Genomic DNA, 19,790 nt, shown 5'->3' with positions numbered 1-19,790 from the left:
GCATTTACCCTGTCTATACCCTCATAATATTGTAAACCTCTATCAAATCTCCCTTCATTCTTCTATGCTACAAGGAATAAAGTCCTAATCTGTTCAATCTTTCCTTGTAACTCAACTCCTGATGACCCGGCAACATCCTAGTAAATTTTCTCTGCACTTTATCAAACTTACTGATATCCTTCCTATAGTTCAGTGACCAGAACTGCACACAATACTCCAAATTTTGCCTCACCAATGTCTCATACAACCTCACCATAATATTCCAACTCCTATACTCAGTACTTTTATTTATGAATGCCAGGATGCCAAAAGCCTTCTTTACAGCCCTGTCCACCTGTGATGCCACTTTCAGGGAATTATGTATCTGAACCCCCAGCTCCCTTTGTTCCTCCGCTCTCTTCAGTGCCCTACTGTTTATCTTGTATGTCGTACCTTGATTTGTCCTTCCAAAATGGAACACCTCACACTTGTCTGCATTAAATTCCATCTGCCATTTTCTGGCCCATTCTTCCAGTTGGTTCAGATCCCTCTGCAAGCTTTGAAAGCCTTCCTCGCTGTCCACAACACCTCTATCTTAGTGTCATCCACAAACCTGCTCATCCAATTTATCACATTATCATCTACATCATTGATATAGACAACAAACAACGATGGTCCCAGCACAGATCCCTGAGACACACCACTAGTCACAGGCCTCCAGTCTGAGAAGCAATCATCCAATACCACTCTCTGTCTTCTCCCACACAGATAATTCGAATCCAGTTTACAACCTCTCCATGGATACCTAGTGTCTGGACCTTTAGAACTAACTTATTACGTGGGACCTTGTCAAAGGCCTTACAAAAGTCAATGTAGACAACATCCACAGCCTTGCCTTCATATGCATTCTTGGTAACCTCCTCGAAAAACTACAGGATTCATTAAACACAATCTACCACACACAAATTCATGCTGACTATCTTTAATCAGCCCTTGGCTGTCCAAATCCTTGTATATCCGATCTCTCAGAAAACCTTCCAATAATTTACCTACTACTGATGTCAGGCTCACTGGCCTGTGTTACGTATTCAGGCAACAATAAATATATGAGTTCGGCAAGGGTTTCTTATAACAATCAACACGTTTATTAAACACAGAAAACAAACACCCCAAAAGTAAACAAACACTACCGTAACCGGAAACAGCTGCTGAGCGGCAGTCCAAACAGTTCGTAAAGTGATATTCCAGAAACAGTTCTTTAAAGTGGTATTGCCAAAAGTTCGATATGCTCACAGTCCATCTAAAAGGAGAGACTTTATAAGACGATTTAGGTTCTCTTTCACGTCGTTTGCTTCGATCCCCGACGTCGAACTTCCCACGAAGAATTCACGAAACAGAACGGCTTAAAGGCACTGACCTTTCCTTCTCCACTACCTTCAATCCTTTCTAGTTAAACCTAGGGATTAACAAGAAGATAGTCAATGAAATCCTTCCAAATAAGGATCAAACAAAGGTCGCCCCCGTTTCACCGTAGAAAGCGATTCTCCTCGATCTTCACTCTCCACTAATTCCGAACTAGCAGAATCGTAAAGAACCTGCTGGCAATGACCTCTTAAACTTTAGGCATTAAATAAAAACTTCATCCTTCAGCTAAACTGCGTCATCACTTCAAACACGCAGTGGCATGAAATCAACCTGGCAAATCCAGCCACGAACTGCCCCTCCTCACAGGGTGGGGTCTACCTTTTATAACCTGTAAAAAAAAACCATCACATGATCTCTACTGGCGGGAAAATGACGTCATTCCACCATCACAAGACCATCACCTCAAGACCAGCACAGCTTCAAACCCAGTCACGTGACAAGGGCTCCACTGTCATGTGTCACGAGTACATAACACCTGTAATTGCCTGGTGTACTTTAGAGCCTTTTTCAAACAACGGAAGAACATGAGCTACCCTCCTATCCTCCGGCACCGCACCCGTGGCTGAGGACATTTTAAGTATTTCTGCCAGGGCCCCTGCAATTTCTACATTAGTCTCTCTCAAGATCCGAGAAAATATCAAGTCAGGCCCGGAGATTTATCTACCTTTATTCACTGTAAGGCAGCAAGCAGCTCCTCCTCTTTAATCTCTATATGTTCCATGACACTACTGTTGGTTTCCCTTAATTCTATATCCGCTATGCCAGTTTCCTGAGTAAACACTGACACAAAAAACTGTTTAAGATCTCCCCCATCTCGTGAGGCTCCAACATAGACAACCACTCTGATCTTCCAGGGGACCAATTTTGTTCTTTACTATCCTTTTACTCTTAATTTACTTGAAGAAACCCTTTGGGTTTACCTTCATATTATCTGCCAAAGCAACCTCATGTCTTCTTTTTGCTTTCCTGATTTCCTTCTTTAATATTACCTTACATTTTCTATACACTTCAAGTACCTCATTTGTCCCTTGTTGCCTATACCTGCTAAACACCTGCTTAACCACATCGCCAATATCCGTTGAAAACCAAGGTTCCCTCTGCCTGTTAACTTTGCCTTTATTCCTGGCAGGAACATGCAGACTCTGCGCTCTCAAAATTTCACCCTTGAAGGTGTTCCACTTACTGAACACATCCTTGCCAGAAAACAACTTATCCCAATCCACTTTTCCCAGATCCTCTCTCATTTCCACAAAATTGGCCCTTCTCCATTTTAGAACCTTAACTGGTGGACCAGTCCTATCCTGATCCAAAATTATCTTGAAACTAATGACATTATGGTGACTGGACCAAAAATGTTTGCTTAAAGATACTGCTGTCACCAGACCAGTCTGGTTCCCTAATAGGAGATCAGGTACTGCACCCTCTCTCGTTGGTACCTCAACATATTGATTTAGAAAACTTTCCTGAACATATTTGATAAACTCCACGCCATCTGACTCTTTCTCAGACTGGGCGTCCCCATCAATATGCGGAAAGTTAAAATCCCCTTCTATTACAACTTTCTGTTTCTTACATTGGTCTGCTACCTCTCTACAGATTTGCTCCTCCAATTCTCTCTGCCTATTGGGCGGTCTATAATACAACCCTATTAGTGTGGTCACACCTTTCCCGTTCCTCAGCTCCACCCATATGGCCTCTGTAGACGAACCCTCTGGGCTCTCCCGTCTACACACAGCTGTGATATTCTCCCTGACTGGTAATGCCACTCCATCCCCTTTCATCCCTCCCCCCTATCACATCTGAAACAATGGAAACCCAGAACATGAAGCTGCCAGTCCTGCCCCTCCTGCACACCGTCTTAAAATAGCAATAATGTCAAAATTATCATGTGCCAATCCACGCCCTAAACTCATCGGCCTTACCTACAATACTCCTTGCATGGAAATAGATGCACCTGAGAACATTTCTATCACGTACACACCTTTGATATCTGCCTATACAAGCAGTCATTGCATGACCCTTACCCTCCACCACCTCACTATCTGCTCTCACACTCTACCCCCTCCACCTACAATCTAGTTTAAAACCCCCGGAGCAGAACTTGCTAAGCTACGGGCAAGGATATTAGTCCCCTCCAGTTCAGATGCAACCTGTCCAATTCAAACTGGTCGCACCTCCCCTGGAAGAAATCCCAATTGTCCAGAACCATGAACTCCTCCCTCATGCACCATCTCCTCAGCCACGTATTTAGCTGCATTATCTTCCTATTTCTAGCCTCACTAGCACACGGCACAGTTAGCAATCCACCTGTGTGATCTCGCGTTCCCAACGCCCTTTCATCCTCTGGGCTCTCTGTTCCCACTCCCCCTTCCTTCCAACAGTTGGATCTCTCCTCAGCATCCACCTTCCTCCTGTGGGATCTCTCATTCCCATCCCCCTTCCTTCTGTGGGATCTCTCACTACCATCCCCCTTCCTGCCGTGGAATCTTTCTTCCCCATCCCCCTTCCTTCTGTGGGATCGCTCATCCCCATACCCCTTCCTCCTGTGGGCTCTTTGTTCCCTATACACCTTCCACCTGTGGGATCTCTCATCACCAGCTCCCTTCCTCCTGATGAATTTCTCTTCCCCATCCCCATTCCTAAAGTGGAATCTCTCTTCTCCACACCCCATGCTCCTGTAGGATCTCTCTTCCGCATCCCATTTCACCCTCTGGGGCCTCTGTTCCCATCCCACTTCCATCTGTGGGATCTCACTTCCCCATCAACTTCCTGCTGTTGGATCTCTCTTCCGCATCCCCCTTCCTCCTGTGGCATTTAACCTCCCCACCCATTTCTTCCTGTGGGATCTCTCTTCCCTATCCCATTTCCTACTGTGGGTTCCCCATCCCACTTCCTCCCGTAGCATTTATTTTCCCCATCCCTCTCCCTCCTATGGGATCTCTCCTACTCATCCCCCAACCTCCTGTATGATCCCGCTTCCCCACCCACTTCCTTCTGTTTCGTTTCTCGTCCCCATCCCCATCATCCTATGGGATCTCTATTCCCCATTCCCCTTCCTTCTGTGAGATCTCTCTTCCCCATCCCACTTCCTCCTGTGGGACCTCTCTTCCCAATCCCCCTTCCTCCTGTGGGATCTCTCTTCCACATCCCCCTTCCTCCGGTGGGATTGCTTTTCCCCCTCCCCTTTCCTCCTGTGGGATCTCTCTTCCCCTTCCCACATCCTGCTGTGGGATATCCCTTCCGCATCTTCCCGCCTGAGTGAACTCTCCTCCCCACACCCCTTCATAGAATCATAAAATCATAAAACACCAGCACACAGAAAACAAGCCATTCGGCCCTTCTGCTCTGTGCTGAAACTTTATTCCACTTGTCCCATTGACCTGAACCCAGTCTATAACCTTCCAGACCTCTCCCATCCATGTATCTATCCAATTTATTCTTAAAGCTTAAGAGTGAGTCCACATTTTCTACATCAGATGGCAGCTCGTTCCACATTCTCACCACATTCTCAGTGAAGAATTTCCCCCGATACCTTTCCCCTTTCACCCCGAAGCCAAGTCCTCTTGTAATTTATCTCACCTAATCTATGTGGAAAGAGCCTATTCACATTTACCCTGTCTATACCCCTCAGAGTTTTGTAAACCGCTTTGAAATATTCCCGCATTCTTCTATGCTCCAAGGAATAAAGTCCTAACCTGTTCAATCATTCCCTGTAACTCAACTCCTGAAGACCGGGCAACATCCTAGTAAATCTTCTCTGCACTCTTTCAATCTTACTGATATCCTTCCAATAGTTCAGTGACCAGAACTGCACAGAATACTCCAGATTTGGCCTTACCGATGTCCTATACAACCTCAACATAACATTCCAACTCCTATACTCAGTACTTTGAGTTATGAATGCTAGGATGCCAAAAGCCTTCTTTACAACCCTGTCCACCTGTGACGCCACTTTCAGGGAATTATGTATCTGAACTCCCAGATCCCTTTGACCCTCCGCACTCCTCAGTGCCCTACCAGTTACTGTGTATGTCTTACCTTGATTTGTCCTTCCGAAATGCAACACCTCACACATTTCTGTATTAAAGTGGTGAATAGTGGTGTGTCTCAGGGATCTGTACTGGGTCCAATGTTGTTTGTCATATACATTAATGTTCTGGATGAAGGAATGGTAAATTGGATTAGGAAGTATGCAGATAATACTCAGATAGTTGTTGTGGATAATGAAGGTTTTCAAATCTTGTTGTTCAAAGATTTAGGCCACTGCGAAGAGTGGGCTGAAAGATGGTATATGGAGTTTAATGCTGATATGTGTGAGGTGATACATTTTGGTAGGAATAATCCAAAAAGGACATATATGGTAAATGGTAGGGCACTGAGGAATGCAGTAGAACAGTGATCCAGGAATAATGGTGCATAATTCCCAGAAGGTTGAATCTCATGTGGATAGGGTGGTGCAGAAAACTTTTGGTATGCTGGTCTTTATAAATCAGAGCATTGAGTATAAGAGTTGGGATGTAATGTTAAAATTGTACAAGGCATTGTTAAGGCCAAATTTGGAGTATTGTGTACAGTTCTGGTCACCTAATTATAGGAAAGATGTCAACAAAACAGAGAGAGTATAGAATAAATTTACCAGAATGTTACCTGGGTTTCAGCACCTACGTTACAGGGAAAGATTGAACAAGTTAGGTCTTTATCCTTCGGAGCATAGAAGGATGAGGGGGGACTTGAAAGAGGTATTTAAAATTATGAGGGGGATAGATAGAGTTGATGTAGATAGTCTTTTTCCATTCAGAGTAGGGGAGATTCGAACAAGAGGGAATGAGTTGAGAGTGAAAGGGCAAAAGTTTAGGGGTAACACAAGGGAGAACTTCTTTACTCAGAGAGTGGTAGCTATGTGGAATGAGCTTCCAGTCAATGTGGTAGAGGCAGGTTCAATTTTGTCATTTAAAAAAAAAATTGGATAGGTATATGGACAGGAAAGGAATGGAATGGGGGGTTATTGGCTGAGTGCAAGTAGGTGGGGCTAGGTGACAGTAAGCATTCGGCACAGACCAGAAAGGCTGAGATGGCCTGTTTCCGTGCTGTGATTGTTATATTGTTAAATGTCATACGTCATAAATTCCATCTGCCATTTTTTGGCTCATTTTTCCAGTTGGTCCAGATCCCTCTGCAAGCTTTGAAAGCCTTCCTCGCTCTCCACAACGCCTCCAATCTTAGTGTCATCAGCAAACCTGCTGATCCAATTTATCACATTATCTTCTAGATCATTGATACAGACAACAAACAACAATGGTCCCAGCACAGATCCCTGAGACACACCACCAGTCTGTGAAACAATCATCCACTACCACTCTCTGTCTTCTCCCACACAGCCAATTTGAATCCAGTTTACAACCTCTCCATGGATACCTAGTGTCTGAACATTTTGAACTAACTTATTACGTGGGACCTTGTCAGAGGCCTTACAAAAGTCCATGTAGACAACATCCACAGCCTTTCCTTCATATGCATTCTTGGTAACCTCCTCGAAAAACACTACAGGATTCATTAAACACAATCTAACACATACAAAGCCATGTTGACTATCGTTAATCAGCCCTTGGCTGTCCAAATCCTTGTATATCCGATCTCTCAGAACAACTTCTGACAATTTACCTAGTACTGATGTCAGGCTCACTGGTCTGTAATTACCTGGTGTACATTTGGAGCCTTTTTCAAACAACGGAACAAAATGAGCTACCCTCCAATCCTCCGGCACCGCACCCCTGGCTGAGGATATTTTAAATATCTCTGCCAGGGCCCCTGCAATTTCTACATTAGTCTCTCTCAAGATACGAGGGAATATCATGTCAGTTCCGGGGGATTTATCTACCTTTATTCGCTGTAAGGCAGCAAGCAGCTCCTCCTCTTTAATCTCTATATGTTCCATGACACTGCTGCTTGTTTGCCTTCATTCCATATCCGCTATGGCAGTTTCCTGAGTAAACACTGACGCAAAAAAACTGTTTAAGAACTCCCCCATCTCGTGAGGCTCCAACATAGACGACCACTCTGATCTTCTAGGGGACCAATTTTATCCTTAAAATCCTTTTACTGTCAATATACTTGTAGAAACCCTTTGGGTTTACCTTAGCATTATCTGCCAAAGCAACCTCATGTCTTCTTTTTGCCTTCCTGATTTCCTTCTTTAGTATTTGCTTACATTTTCTATACTCTTCAAGTACCTCATTTGTTCCTTGTTTCCTATAGCTGCTAAACACCTACTTAAGTAGATCGCCAATATCCCTTGAAAACCAAGGTTCCCTCTGCCTGTTAACTTTACCTTTAATGCTGGCAGGAACACGCAAACTCTGCACTCTCAAAATTTCACCCTTGAAGGCGTTCCACTTACTGAACACATCCTTGCCAGAAAACAACTTATCCCAATCCACTCTTCCCAGATCCTCTCTCATTTCCACAAAATTGGCCCTTCTCCAATTCAGAACCTTAACTGGTGGACCAGTCTGATCCTTATCCATAATTATCTTGAAACTAATAACATTATGGTCACTGGACCCAAAATGTTCACCTACACATACTTCTGTCACCTGACCTGTCTGGGTCCGTAATAGGAGATCAGGTACTGCACCCTCTTTCGTTGGTACCTCAACATATTGATTTAGAAAACTTTCCTGAACACATTTGACAAACTCCACACCATCTAACCCTTTCTCAGAGTGGGAGACCCCGTCAATATGTGGAAAGTTAAAATCCCCTAACGATTACAACTTTCTGTTTCTTATATTGATGTACTACCTATCTACAGATTTGCTCCTCCAATTCTCTCTGACTATTGGGCGGTCTATTATACAACCCTATTAGTGTGCTCACACATTTCCCGTTCCTCAGCTCCACCCATATGGCCTCTGTAGACAATCCCTCCATCTACCCACAGCTGTCCTATTCTCCGTGAATCGTCATGCCACTCCTTCCCCTTTCATCCCTACCCCCATCACCTCTGAAACAACGGAACATGAAGCTGGCCTTTTAAAAAAATATAAAAGTGGATAATTCTCCGGATCCTGACAGGATATTCCCTAAGACCATGAGGGAGGTTAGTGTAGAAATAGCAGGGGCTCTGACAGAAATATTTCAAATTTCATTAGAAACAGGGATGGTGCCGGAGGATTGGCGTATTGCTCACGTGGTTCCATTGTTTAAAACGGGTTCTAAGAGTAAACCTAGCAATTAAAGGCCTGTCAGTTTGACATCAGTGGTTGGTAAATTAATGGAAAGTATTCTTAGAGATGGTATATATAATTATCTGGATAGACAGCGTCTGATTAAGAACAGTCAACATGGATTTGTGCGTGGAAGGTCATGTTTGACAAATCTGATTGATTTTTTTTAAGGGGTTACGAGGAAATTTGACGAGGGTCAAGCAGTGGATATTGTCTATATGGACTTCAGTAAGGCCTTTGACAAGGTTCTGCACAAAAGTTTAGTCAAGACGATTCAATCGTTAGGTATTAATATTGAATTAGTAAAATGGATTCAACAGTGGCTACATGGGAGATGCCAGAGAGTAGTGGTGGATAACAGTTTGTCAGGTTGGAGGCCGGTGACTAGTGGTGTGCCTGAGGGATCTGTATTGGGTCCAATGTTGTTTGTCATATACATTAATGATCTGGATGATGGAGTGGTAAATTGGGTAAAGTAAGTATGCAGATGATACTAAGGTAGGTGGTGTTGTGGATATTGAAGAAGGTTTAATAACTCTTTAGAGATATTTAGGTCACTTAGAAGAGTGGGCTTAAAGATGACAGATGGAGATTAATGCTGATAAGTGTGAGGTGCTACATTTTAGTAGGAATAATCCAAATAGGACATACATGGTAAATTATAGGGAATTGAAGATTGCAGTAGAACTGAGTGATCCAGGAATAATGGTGCATAGTTCCCAGAAGGTTGAATCTCATGTGGATAGGGTGGTGAAGAAAACTTTAGGTATGCTGGCCTTTGTAAACCAGGGAATTGAGTTTAGGAGTTGAGATGTAATGTTAAAATTGTACAAGGCATTGGTAAGGCCGAATTTGGAATACTGTGTACAGTTCTTGTCGCTGAATTATAGGAAAGATATCAACAAAATAGAGAAAGTATAGTGACGATTTAATTGAATGTTACCTGGGTTTCAGCACCTAAGTTACAGGGAAAGATTGAACAAGTTAGGTCTTTATACTTTGGAGCTTAGAAGGTTCAGAGGGGACTTGAAAGAGGTATTTCAAATTATGAGGGGGGTAGATAGAGTTGACGTGGATAGGCTCTTTCCATTGAGAATAGGGGAGATTCAAACAAGAGGACATGAGTTGAGAGTTAGGGGGCAAACGTTTCAGGGTAACACAAGGGGGAATTTCTTTACTCAGAGAGTGGTAGCTGTGTGGAACGATCTTCCAGTAGAAGTGGTAGAGGCAGGTTCAGTATTGTCATTTAAAGTAAAATTGGATAGGTAAATGGACAGGAAAGGAATGGAGGGTTATGGGCTGAGTGCGGGTCAGTGGACTGGGTAAGAAAATGCGTTCGGCACGGACTAGAAGGGCCGAAATGGGCTGTTACCATGCTGTAATTGCTATATGGTTATGTAGTTATTAGTCCTGCCCCTCCTGCAACCAAGTCTTACTAATAGCAATAATGTCGAAATCATCATGTGCCAATCCACAACCGAAACTCATCTGCCTTACACACAATACTCCTTGCATTGAAATAGATGCAACTGAGAACATTTCTGTCACATACGATTCATTGATATCTGTCTATACAAGCAGTCCTCGCATGACCCTTATCCTCCTCCATCTCACGATCTAATCTAACAATCTGGTTCCCGTCCCACTGTGATCTAGTATAAAACCCCCGGAGCAGAACTTGCTCACCTACCGGCAAGGATGTTACTCCCCTCCAGTTCAGGTGTAAACTATCCAATTCAAACTGGCCCCACATCCCCTGGAAGAAAGCCGAATTGTCCAGAAACATGAACCCCTCCCTCATGCACCATCCCCTCAGCCATGTATTTAGCTGCATTATCTTCCTACTTCTAGCCTCAGTAGCACATGGCACGGGTAGCAATCCACCGGTGGGAACTCGCTTCTCCATCCCCCTTCGTCCTGTGCGATATCCCTTCCCTATCCGGCATCCTCCTGTGGGATCTCTTCCCCAACCCCTCCCTCCTGTGGGATCTCTCTTGCCCATCCCCTTCCTCCTGTGGGATCTCTCTTGCCCATCCCCATTCCTCCTCTGGGATCTCTCTTCCCCTTTCTCCTTCCTCTGTGGAAACTCTCTTCCCAATCCCCTTCCTCCTGTGGGATCTCTCTTGCCCATCCCCCTTCTTCCTGTAGGATCTCTCTTCCCCATCCCCTTCCTCCTGTGGGATCTTGCTTGCCCATCCCCATTCCTCCTGTGGGATCTCTCTTCCACATCCTCCATCCTGCTCTGGGATCTCTATTCCCCATCCCCCATCCTCGGGTGGTATTTCTCTCTCCCACCCCCCTTCCTCCTGTGGGTTCTCTCTACACCATCCCCCTTCCCTCTGTGGGATCCCTCTTCCCCATCCCCAATCCTCCTGTGGGATCTTTCTTACCCATCCCCCTTCCTAATCTGGGAACACTCTCTTCGCCATACCCCTTCCTCCTGTGGGATCTCTCCTCCCCATCCCCCTTCCTCCTGTGGGATCTCTCCACCCCATCCCCCTTCCTCCTGTGGGGTCTCTCTTCACCATCCCCCTTCCTCCTGTGGCATCTCTCTCCCCCATCCCCCTTCCTCCTGTGGGGTCTCTCTTTCACATCCCTCTTCCTCCTGTGGGATCTCCGTTCCCCATTCCCCTTCCTCCTGTGGGATCTCTCTTCCACAACCCCTTTCCTCCTGTGGGTTCTCTCTTCCCCATCCCCCATCCTCTTGTGGATCTCACTTCCCCATCTCCCTTCCTCCTGTGGGCTCTCTCTTCCCCATCCCCCTTCCTCCTGAGGGATCTCTCTTCCCCATCCTCCTATGGGATCTCTCTTCCCCATCCCCCTTCCTCCTGTGGGGTCTCTCTTCCACGTCCAACTTATTCTGGTGGGGTCTCTCTTTCGCATCCCTCTTCCTCCTGTGGGGTCTCTCTTCCCCATCCCCCTTCCTCCTGTGGGATCTCTCTTCCCCATCTCCCTTCCTCCTGTGGGCTCTCTCTTCCCCATCCCCCTTCCTCCTGTGGGGTCTCTCTTCCCCATCCCCTTCCTCCTGTGGGGTCTCTCTTCCCCATCCCCCTTCCTCCTGTGGGGTCTCTCTTCCCCATCCCCTTCCTCCTGTGTGGTCTCTCTACCCCATCCCCCTTTCTCCTGTGGGCTCTCTCTTCTGCATCCCGATTCTCCTGTGGGATCTCTCTTCCCCGTCCACCTACCTCCTGTGGGAACTCTCTTCCCCGTCCCCCTTCCTCCTGTGGGATCTCTCCTCCCCGTCCCCCTTCCTCCGGTGGGATCTCTCTTCCCCATCCCTCTTCGTCCTGTGGGATATCTCTTCCCCATCCCCCTTCCTCCTGTGGGGTCTCTCTTCACCAACCCCCTTCCTCCTTTGGGATCTCTTTCCCCCATCCCCCTTCCTCCTATGGAGTCTCTCTCCCCCATCCCCCTTCCTCCTTTGGGGTCTCTATTCTGCATTCCCCTTCCTCCTGTGAGATCTCTCTTCCCCATCCCTCTTCCTCCTGTGGGATCTCTCTTCCCCATCCCCCTTCCTCCTGTTGGGTCTCTCTTCCCCATCCTCCTTCCTCCTGGGGGATCTGTCTTCCCCATCCCCCTTTCTCCTGGGGGACCTATTTTCCCCATCCCCCTTCCTCTTGTGGGATCTCTCTTCCCCATCCCGCTTCCTCCTGTGGGGTCTCTCTGCAACATCCCCCTTCCTCCTGTGGGATCTTTCTCCCCCATCCCCCTTCCTTCTGTGGGGTCTCTCTTCACCATCCCTTTAGCTGGGGTCAGTCTATTTCACTGTGTCCCATTGACATTTCTGCATTTCTGTGTGGAACATTTTGTTGAGCCATCTGGAAATGAGAGAGAATATGTGGACTTTACAGGGTCACACTGACAGACTACATTTTCGACATTCGTCGAATACCCTGGAGCTGGGCAGTGAGGGTCATTGACAGTGATGGGAACTCCGATCAGTGATTTACTGGACAGTTTAATGTTTCCTGAAATATCCGAGTGAGAGAAATTCCCTCAGATCCACGGTTTGAATCACTTTGTTCATCAATCTGTCTGTTTGTGTTTAGACTTGGGGAGAACGACTTCGGAGATTCAGGAGTGAAACTGGTGTCTGCGGCTCTGAGGAACCCGGAGTGTAAAGTACAGAAACTGGGGTAAGTACCAGACTGTGGGAGATTGTGTTTACAGTCACTGGGAGTCTGACACTGAACATTACTGTGATCAGTAGAAACAAACAAACATAGAAATCATACAGGACAATACAGGCCCTTTGGTCCACAAAGCTGTGCTGAACATGTTTCTACCTTAGAATTACCTCGGTTTTACCCATCGCCCTCTATATTTCTAAGCTCCATGTAACCATCCTGGAGTTTAAAGATCCTATCGTTTCCGCCTGCACCACCGCTGCCAGCAGCCCATTCCACACACTCACCACTCTCTGTGTAAAAAATCTTACCCCTGACCTCTCCTCTGTACCTACTTCCAAGCACCTTAAAACTATGCCCTCTCATGCTAGCCATTTCAGCCCTGGGAAAAAGCCTCTGACTATCTGCATGATCAATTCCTCTCATTATCTTGTACACCACTATCAAATCACCTCTCATCTTCCGTCACTCCAAGAGAAAAGGCCGAGTTCACTCAACCTATTCTCATAAGGAATGCTCCCCGATCCAGGCAAAATCCTTGTAAATCTCCTCTGCACCCTTTCTATGGTTCCCACATCCTTTCTGTAGTGAGGCGACCAGAACTGAGCACAGTACTCCAAGTGGGGTCTGACCAACGTCCTGCATAGCTGCAACATTTCATCATAAAACAATTATAGCATGGAAACAGGCCATCTCGGCCCTTCTAGTCCGTGCCGAACGCTTACTCTCACCTAGTCCCACCGACCTGCACTCAGCCCATAATCCTCCTTTCCTGTCCATTTACCTATCCAATTTTACTTTAAATGACAATACCGAACCTGCCTCTACCACCTCTACTGGAAGCTCATTCCATACAGCTCCCACTCTCTGACTAAAGAAATTCCCCCTCGTGTTACCCATTTAACTTTTGCCTCCTAACTCTCAAATCATGTTCTTTTGTTTGAATCTCTCCTACTCTCAATGGAAAAAGCCTATCCACGTCAACTCGATCTATCCCTCTTAAAACCTCTCAACTCTTAAACGTTACTTCTCGACTCTTAAACAATCCTACAACTGATGAAGGCCAATACACTGTATGCCTTCTTAACTCCAGAGTCAACCTGCATAGCAGCTTTGAGTGTCCTATGTACTCGGACCCCAAGATCCTTCTGATCCTCCACACTGCCAAGTCTTACCATTAATACTATATTCTGCCATCATATTTGACCTACCAAAGTGAACCACTTCACACTTATTTGGTTTGAACTCCATCTGCCACTTCTCAGCACAGTTTTGCGTCCTATCAATGTCCCGTTGTAACCTCTGACAGCCCTCCACACTATCCACAACACCCCAAACCTTTGTGTCATCATCAAATTTACTAACCCATCCCTCCACTTCCTCATTTATTGTGATTTATAAAATTCACAAAGACTTGGGGTCCCAGAACAGATCCCTGAGGCACTCCACTGGTCACCGGCCTCCATGCAGTATATGACCCATCTACAACCACTCTTTGTCTTCTGTGGACAAGCCAGTTCTGGATCCACAAAGCAATGTCCCCTTGGATCCCATGCCTCCTTACTTTCTCAATAGGCCTTGCATGGTGTACCTTATCAAATGCCTTGCTGAAATCAATATACACTGCAACTTCTTCCTTCCTTCATCAATGTGTTTAGTCACATCCTCAACAAAATCATTCAGACTCGGAAGGCACAACCTGCCATTGACAAAGCCATGCTGTCTATTCCTGATCATATTTTGCCTCTCCAGATGTTCATAAATACTACCTCTCAGGATCTTCTCATCAACTTACCAACCACTGAAGTAAGACTCCCTGGCCTATAATTTCCTGAGCTATCCCTACTCCCTTTCTTGAAAAAGTGAAAAACATCCGCAAACCTCCAATCCTCCGAAACCTCTCAGATCCTCAGTGATGATGCAAAGATCATCGTCAGAGGCTCAGCAATCTCCCCTCTCCCTTCCCACAGTAGCCTGGGGTACATCCTTCATGGCCCTGTGACTTATCCAACTTGATGCTTTCCAAATGCCCCAGCACAGTTTCTTTCTTAATATCTACATTCTCAAGCTTTTCAGTCCACTGCAATTCATCCTTACAATTGCCAAGATCCTTTTCCATCATGAATGCTGAAGCAAATGATTCATTAAATACCTCCGCTATTTCCTCCGGTTCCATACGCACTTTTCCATTGTCACACTTGTTTGGTCCTATTCTCTCACGTCTTTTCCTCTTGCTCTTCACATACTTGCAGAATGCTTTGGGGTTTTCCTTAATCCTGTCTGCCAAGGCCTTCTCATGGCCCCTTCTAGCTCTCCTGATTTCATTCTTAAGCTCCTTCCTGCTAGCCTTATAATCTTCCAGATTCATATCATTACCTCATTTTTTGAATCTTTAGTAAGCTCTTTTCTTCTTGACTAGAATTACAAAGGCCTTTGTGCACCATGGATCTTGTACCCTACCATCCTTTCCATGTCTCATTGGAACGTACCTACTCAGAACCCCACGCAAATATCCCCTGAATATTTTCTACATTTCTTCGGTATGTTTCCCTGAGAACATCTGTTTCCAATTTATGCTTACAAGTTCCCGCCTGATAGCCTCATAGTTCTCCTTACTCCAATTAAAGGTTTTCCTAACTTACCTAATCCTATACCTGTCGAAGGGTATGGTAAAAGAGACAGAACTGTGATCACTATCTCCAAAATGCTGTCCCACTGAGAGACCTGATACCTGGCGTGTTTCATTTCCCAATACCAGATCAAGTACAGCCTCCCCTCTTGTAGGCTTATCTACATATTGCGTCACAAAACCTTCCTGAACACACCTAACTAACTCCACCCCATCAAAACACCTCAATCTAGGGAGATGCCAATCAATATTTGGGAGATTAAAATCTCACACCTCAACAACCCTGTTATTATTACTCCTTTCCAGAATTTGACTCCCTATCTGCTCCTCGATGTCCCTGTTACTGTTGGGTGGTCTATACAAAACACCCAGTAAAGTTATTGACCCCCTTCCTGTTCCTAACTTTCACCCACAAAGACTCCGTAGACAACCCCTCCATGACATCCTCCTTTTCTGCAGCCGTGCCTCTATCTCTGGTTAACAGTGCCACGTCCCCACCTCTTTTGCCTCCCTCCCTGTCCTTTCTGAAACATTTAAAGCCTGACACTTGAAGTAGCCATTCCTGCCCCTGAGCCATCCACGTCTCTCTAATGACCACAACATCATAGCTCCAAGAGCAGATCCACATTCGGAGCTCATCCACTTTATTCATCATACTCCTTGCATTAAAATGGACACATCTCAAATGATTGGACTGAATGTGTCCCTTCTCTATCTCCTGTCTATCCTCCCTTTCGCATTCTCTCCAAATTTTCTCTATTAGTGAGCCAACCTTCCTCTCCTCCATCACATCAGCTCATTTCCCACCCCCAGCAATTCTATTTAAACTCTCCGCAACAGCCTTAGCAAACCTTGCTGCCAGGATATTGCTCCCCCCCCCCGGAATTCCAGTGCAACCCGTCCTTTCTGTGCAGGTCACACCTGCTCCAAAAGAGGTCCCAATGATCCAGAAATCTGAATCCCTGCCTCCTGCTCCAATCCCTCGGCCACATGTTTATCCTTAACCTCATCCTAATCTTATTCACACTGTCTAGTTGCACAGGCAGTAATCCTTTTTCTGAACTTACATCCTAACGCCCTGTAGTCTGTTTTCAGGACCTCTTCCCTTTTCCTACCTATGTTATTTGGAACAATATGTACCACGACCTCTGGCTGTTCTCACTCCCACTGCAGGCTATCTTGGATGCGATCTGAAAATCCCGGAGCCTGGCACCTGGGAGGCAAACTACCATCATTCATGTGTTTCATTCCTGCATCCAAAGAATCACCTGTCTGACCTGCTAACTACAGAATCCCCTATCTCTACTGCCATCCTCTTCCTTTCCCTGCCCTTCTGAACCACAGGGCCAGACTCTGTGCCAGAGACAAGTCCACTGTTGCTTCCCCACCACCCTCCCCCCCTCCCGAGGCCGTCCCTCCCTCCAGCAGCACATGATCAGGAGTACTTATTGTCAAGGTGTACAGCCACTGGGGTACTCTCTAGTATCTCCTTCTTGCTCTCTAGTGCCTGCTTGTTGCCCTTCCTTCTCCTGACTGTGACCCACTTCTTCAGTCTCCCGTGGCTCTGGTGTGACCACCTGCCTGTAACTCCTCTCTATCACCTCCTCGCTCTCCCTGACCAGATGAAGGTCATCGAGCTGCATCTCCAGTTCCCTAACTCCGTCCCTAAGGAACTGCAGCTCGATACGCCGGGTGCAGATGTTGCCGTCCGGGAGGCTGGGAGTCTCCAGGATCTCCCACATCTGACACCGAGCACAGAAACCCAGCCTCACACACATACTCTCTGTCTGTATTGTAAACAGATAACCTACCTCGCCTCGACCCTTTATCGCCAAAGCCCCGTTGAGCCAAAGCCTTCCTACTCTGTCTCCCGCTCCTCTGACGCTCGCTCTGTAAATCTGTCTTCCTTTTAAACTCTTCTCGCTGTTCTCACTGGCCGACTTGCGCAGTCGTGCTGAAGAAAAAATATCAGTAATTGTGTTACTGATAAACAACGGGGATTTGTACCATCTCCTGTCTCTCTGTGTCCTTCACCCTCACTCTCTCTCATCTCCAGGCTGAGGGAGGTCGGTCTCACAGATTCTGGTGCCGAGGATCTCGCCTCCGCTCTCAGTACAAACCGATCACTGACGGGGCTGAGCCTGAGTTATAATAAACTGGGAGATTCAGGAGTGAAACTGGTGTCTGCGGCTCTGAGGAAGTCAGAGTGTAAAATACAGAAACTGGGGTAAGTACCAGACTGTGGGAGATTGTGTTTACAGTCACTGGGTGCCTGACACTGAACATTAATGTGATCAGTAATCGTGTTACTGATAAACACTGGGGATTTGTACCGTCTCCTGTCTCTCTGTGTCCTTCACCCTCACTCTCTCTCATCTCCAGGCTGAGGGATGTCGGTCTCACAGATTCTGGTGCCGAGGATCTCGCCTCCGCTCTCAGTACAAAACCATCACTGACGGGGCTGAACCTGGGTGATAATAAACTGGGAGATTCAGGAGTGAAACTGGTGTCTGCGGCTCTGAGGAAGTCAGAGTGTAAAATACAGAAACTGGGGTAAGTACCAGACTGTGGGAGATTGTGTTTACAGTCACTGGGTGTCTGACACTGAACATTAATGTGATCAGTAATTGTGTTACTGATAAACACTGGGGATTTGTACCGTTTCCTGTCTCTCTCTGTCCTTCACCCTCACTCTCTCTCATCTCCAGGCTGAACAATGTCGGTCTCACAGATTCTGGTGCCGAGGATCTCGTCTCCGCTCTCAGTACAAACCCATCACTGACGGAGCTGAACCTGAGTGATAATAAACTGGGAGATTCAGGAGTGAAACTGGTGTCTGCGGCTCTGAGGAACCGGGAGTGTAAAATACAGAAACTGTGGTAAGTACCAGACTGTGGGAGATCGTGTTTACAGTCACTGGGTGTCTGACACTGAATATTAATGTGATTAGTAATTGTGTTACTGATAAACACTGGGGATTTGTACTGTCTCCTGTCTTTCTATGTCCTTCACCCTCACTCTCTCTCATCTCCAGGCTGAACAATGTCGGTCTCACAGATTCTGGTGCCGAGGATCTTGTCTCCGCTCTCAGTACAAACCCATCACTGACGGAGCTGAACCTGAGTGAAAACTCTCTGACAGACCGATCTGTCCCCGGTCTCCGCCGCCTCATACTGACCCTCCCGAGTCTGAAGTGGATCTGGTGAGTGTTTTTGTTAATGTTCAATGTGATAAAATATCAGCGGATCCGCGGGTTTTCTGGTGATATTTGTCTGTGAGTGTTGTTGAAACATTAACCCCGGTCCCCTGTTACTGACACTGTTGTGTAATCTGTTTATTTCATCTTTATTCTCCCATCTGTTTCAGGCTGTTGGTGAATCAGTTCAGTGAGACCGGGAAGAAGGAACTGAGATCTCTGCAGGAACCCAGACCCGGACTGACAGTGGATCTGTGAACATCCGAATGTGTGAACATCCCCGCCCGCGGGATGGGGACATTTGGCCGACTCCCCGCCCTCCCCTTTAACTCCCGCCCTTACCTTTAACGCCGCCTTTAACGGCCGCGCGCCGGGGCTGATTCCCAACGGTTTTAACTGGACCGGCTCAAGCCTCGCGCTGTGTGCGTCGCTCGGAGAGGTCCCGCAGTGACGTGTTTCCGCCTGTTGTCCGGCGGGGCAGCTTCCGCCGGAAGTGCGTGTACGAGACTCCCCACGTGGCACCCCGGGGAATTACCCGGACGGGAAGAGCCCGGGGGTCCGGGGCTCAGTCTGGGACTCCAGTGTCCCGGGGTGGGGGGGATGATCCCGGGAGAGAATCCTTTTGCCCCCTTTGCTGAGGACGGTGCATTCGGCAGCCTGGCCCATATAATGATGTTAAATGGACAAATCCCTCGGCAGTGACCCTGGATCTGCAGCGATCCCGGACACGGCCCTGAAGTGTGATTTTATAATCATCGGTTCCCCGATGCAGAGTGACGGTGAGAAACGGGACTGATTATTCAACCGGTCACCCGTTGTCGCTGGTCAGTTAATTGTGTCTGACTGTGAGTGAGTCGGGAGCAGCTTATTTATTCCCGCACGTCAGCAGCTCACACATTGTTTAATTACATTTGTCTTGATGAAATCAATAAACCACTGTAACTTCCTGTCTTGGTGTTGGACTTGAGTCTCATTAGAGGTTCTTTGATGAAATAACAGGCAGGATAGACAAAAGAAATACAGTGGATGCTGTTTGCTTGGATTTTCAGATGGTCTTTGACAAGGTCTTCCACATGAAGCTGCTGAACAAGATCACACCTCATGGTATTACAGGAAAGATACTAGCATCGGTCGAAGATTGGTTTACTGGCAGGAGATGGCCAGAACAATGCAAACCGATTCTATTTGCTGCCGGTGGCGAATGGCGT

The 19,790-nt window shown here is 46.6% G+C and overlaps 1 protein-coding gene across 1 annotated transcript in view; it reads left to right on the top strand.

The window, feature by feature from the left end:
• LOC132389615 (NACHT, LRR and PYD domains-containing protein 14-like) overlaps positions 1-19,511 on the top strand; it is a 50,575-nt gene extending 31,064 nt beyond the window's left edge. The window contains exons 8-13 of the mRNA XM_059962122.1: positions 12,680-12,766; positions 17,443-17,613; positions 17,769-17,939; positions 18,095-18,265; positions 18,421-18,588; positions 18,753-19,511. Coding sequence (XP_059818105.1) covers positions 12,680-12,766; positions 17,443-17,613; positions 17,769-17,939; positions 18,095-18,265; positions 18,421-18,588; positions 18,753-18,840 — 856 coding nt within the window. The 3' untranslated portion in view covers positions 18,841-19,511. The remainder of the gene's footprint in view (positions 1-12,679; positions 12,767-17,442; positions 17,614-17,768; positions 17,940-18,094; positions 18,266-18,420; positions 18,589-18,752) is intronic.
• Positions 19,512-19,790: the final 279 nt, after the last annotated feature.

This window comes from Hypanus sabinus, unplaced genomic scaffold (genome assembly GCF_030144855.1).
Source record: "Hypanus sabinus isolate sHypSab1 unplaced genomic scaffold, sHypSab1.hap1 scaffold_61, whole genome shotgun sequence".
Classification (NCBI taxonomy): domain Eukaryota; kingdom Metazoa; phylum Chordata; class Chondrichthyes; order Myliobatiformes; family Dasyatidae; genus Hypanus; species Hypanus sabinus.
This window is presented reverse-complemented; position numbering and strand designations above follow the sequence as displayed.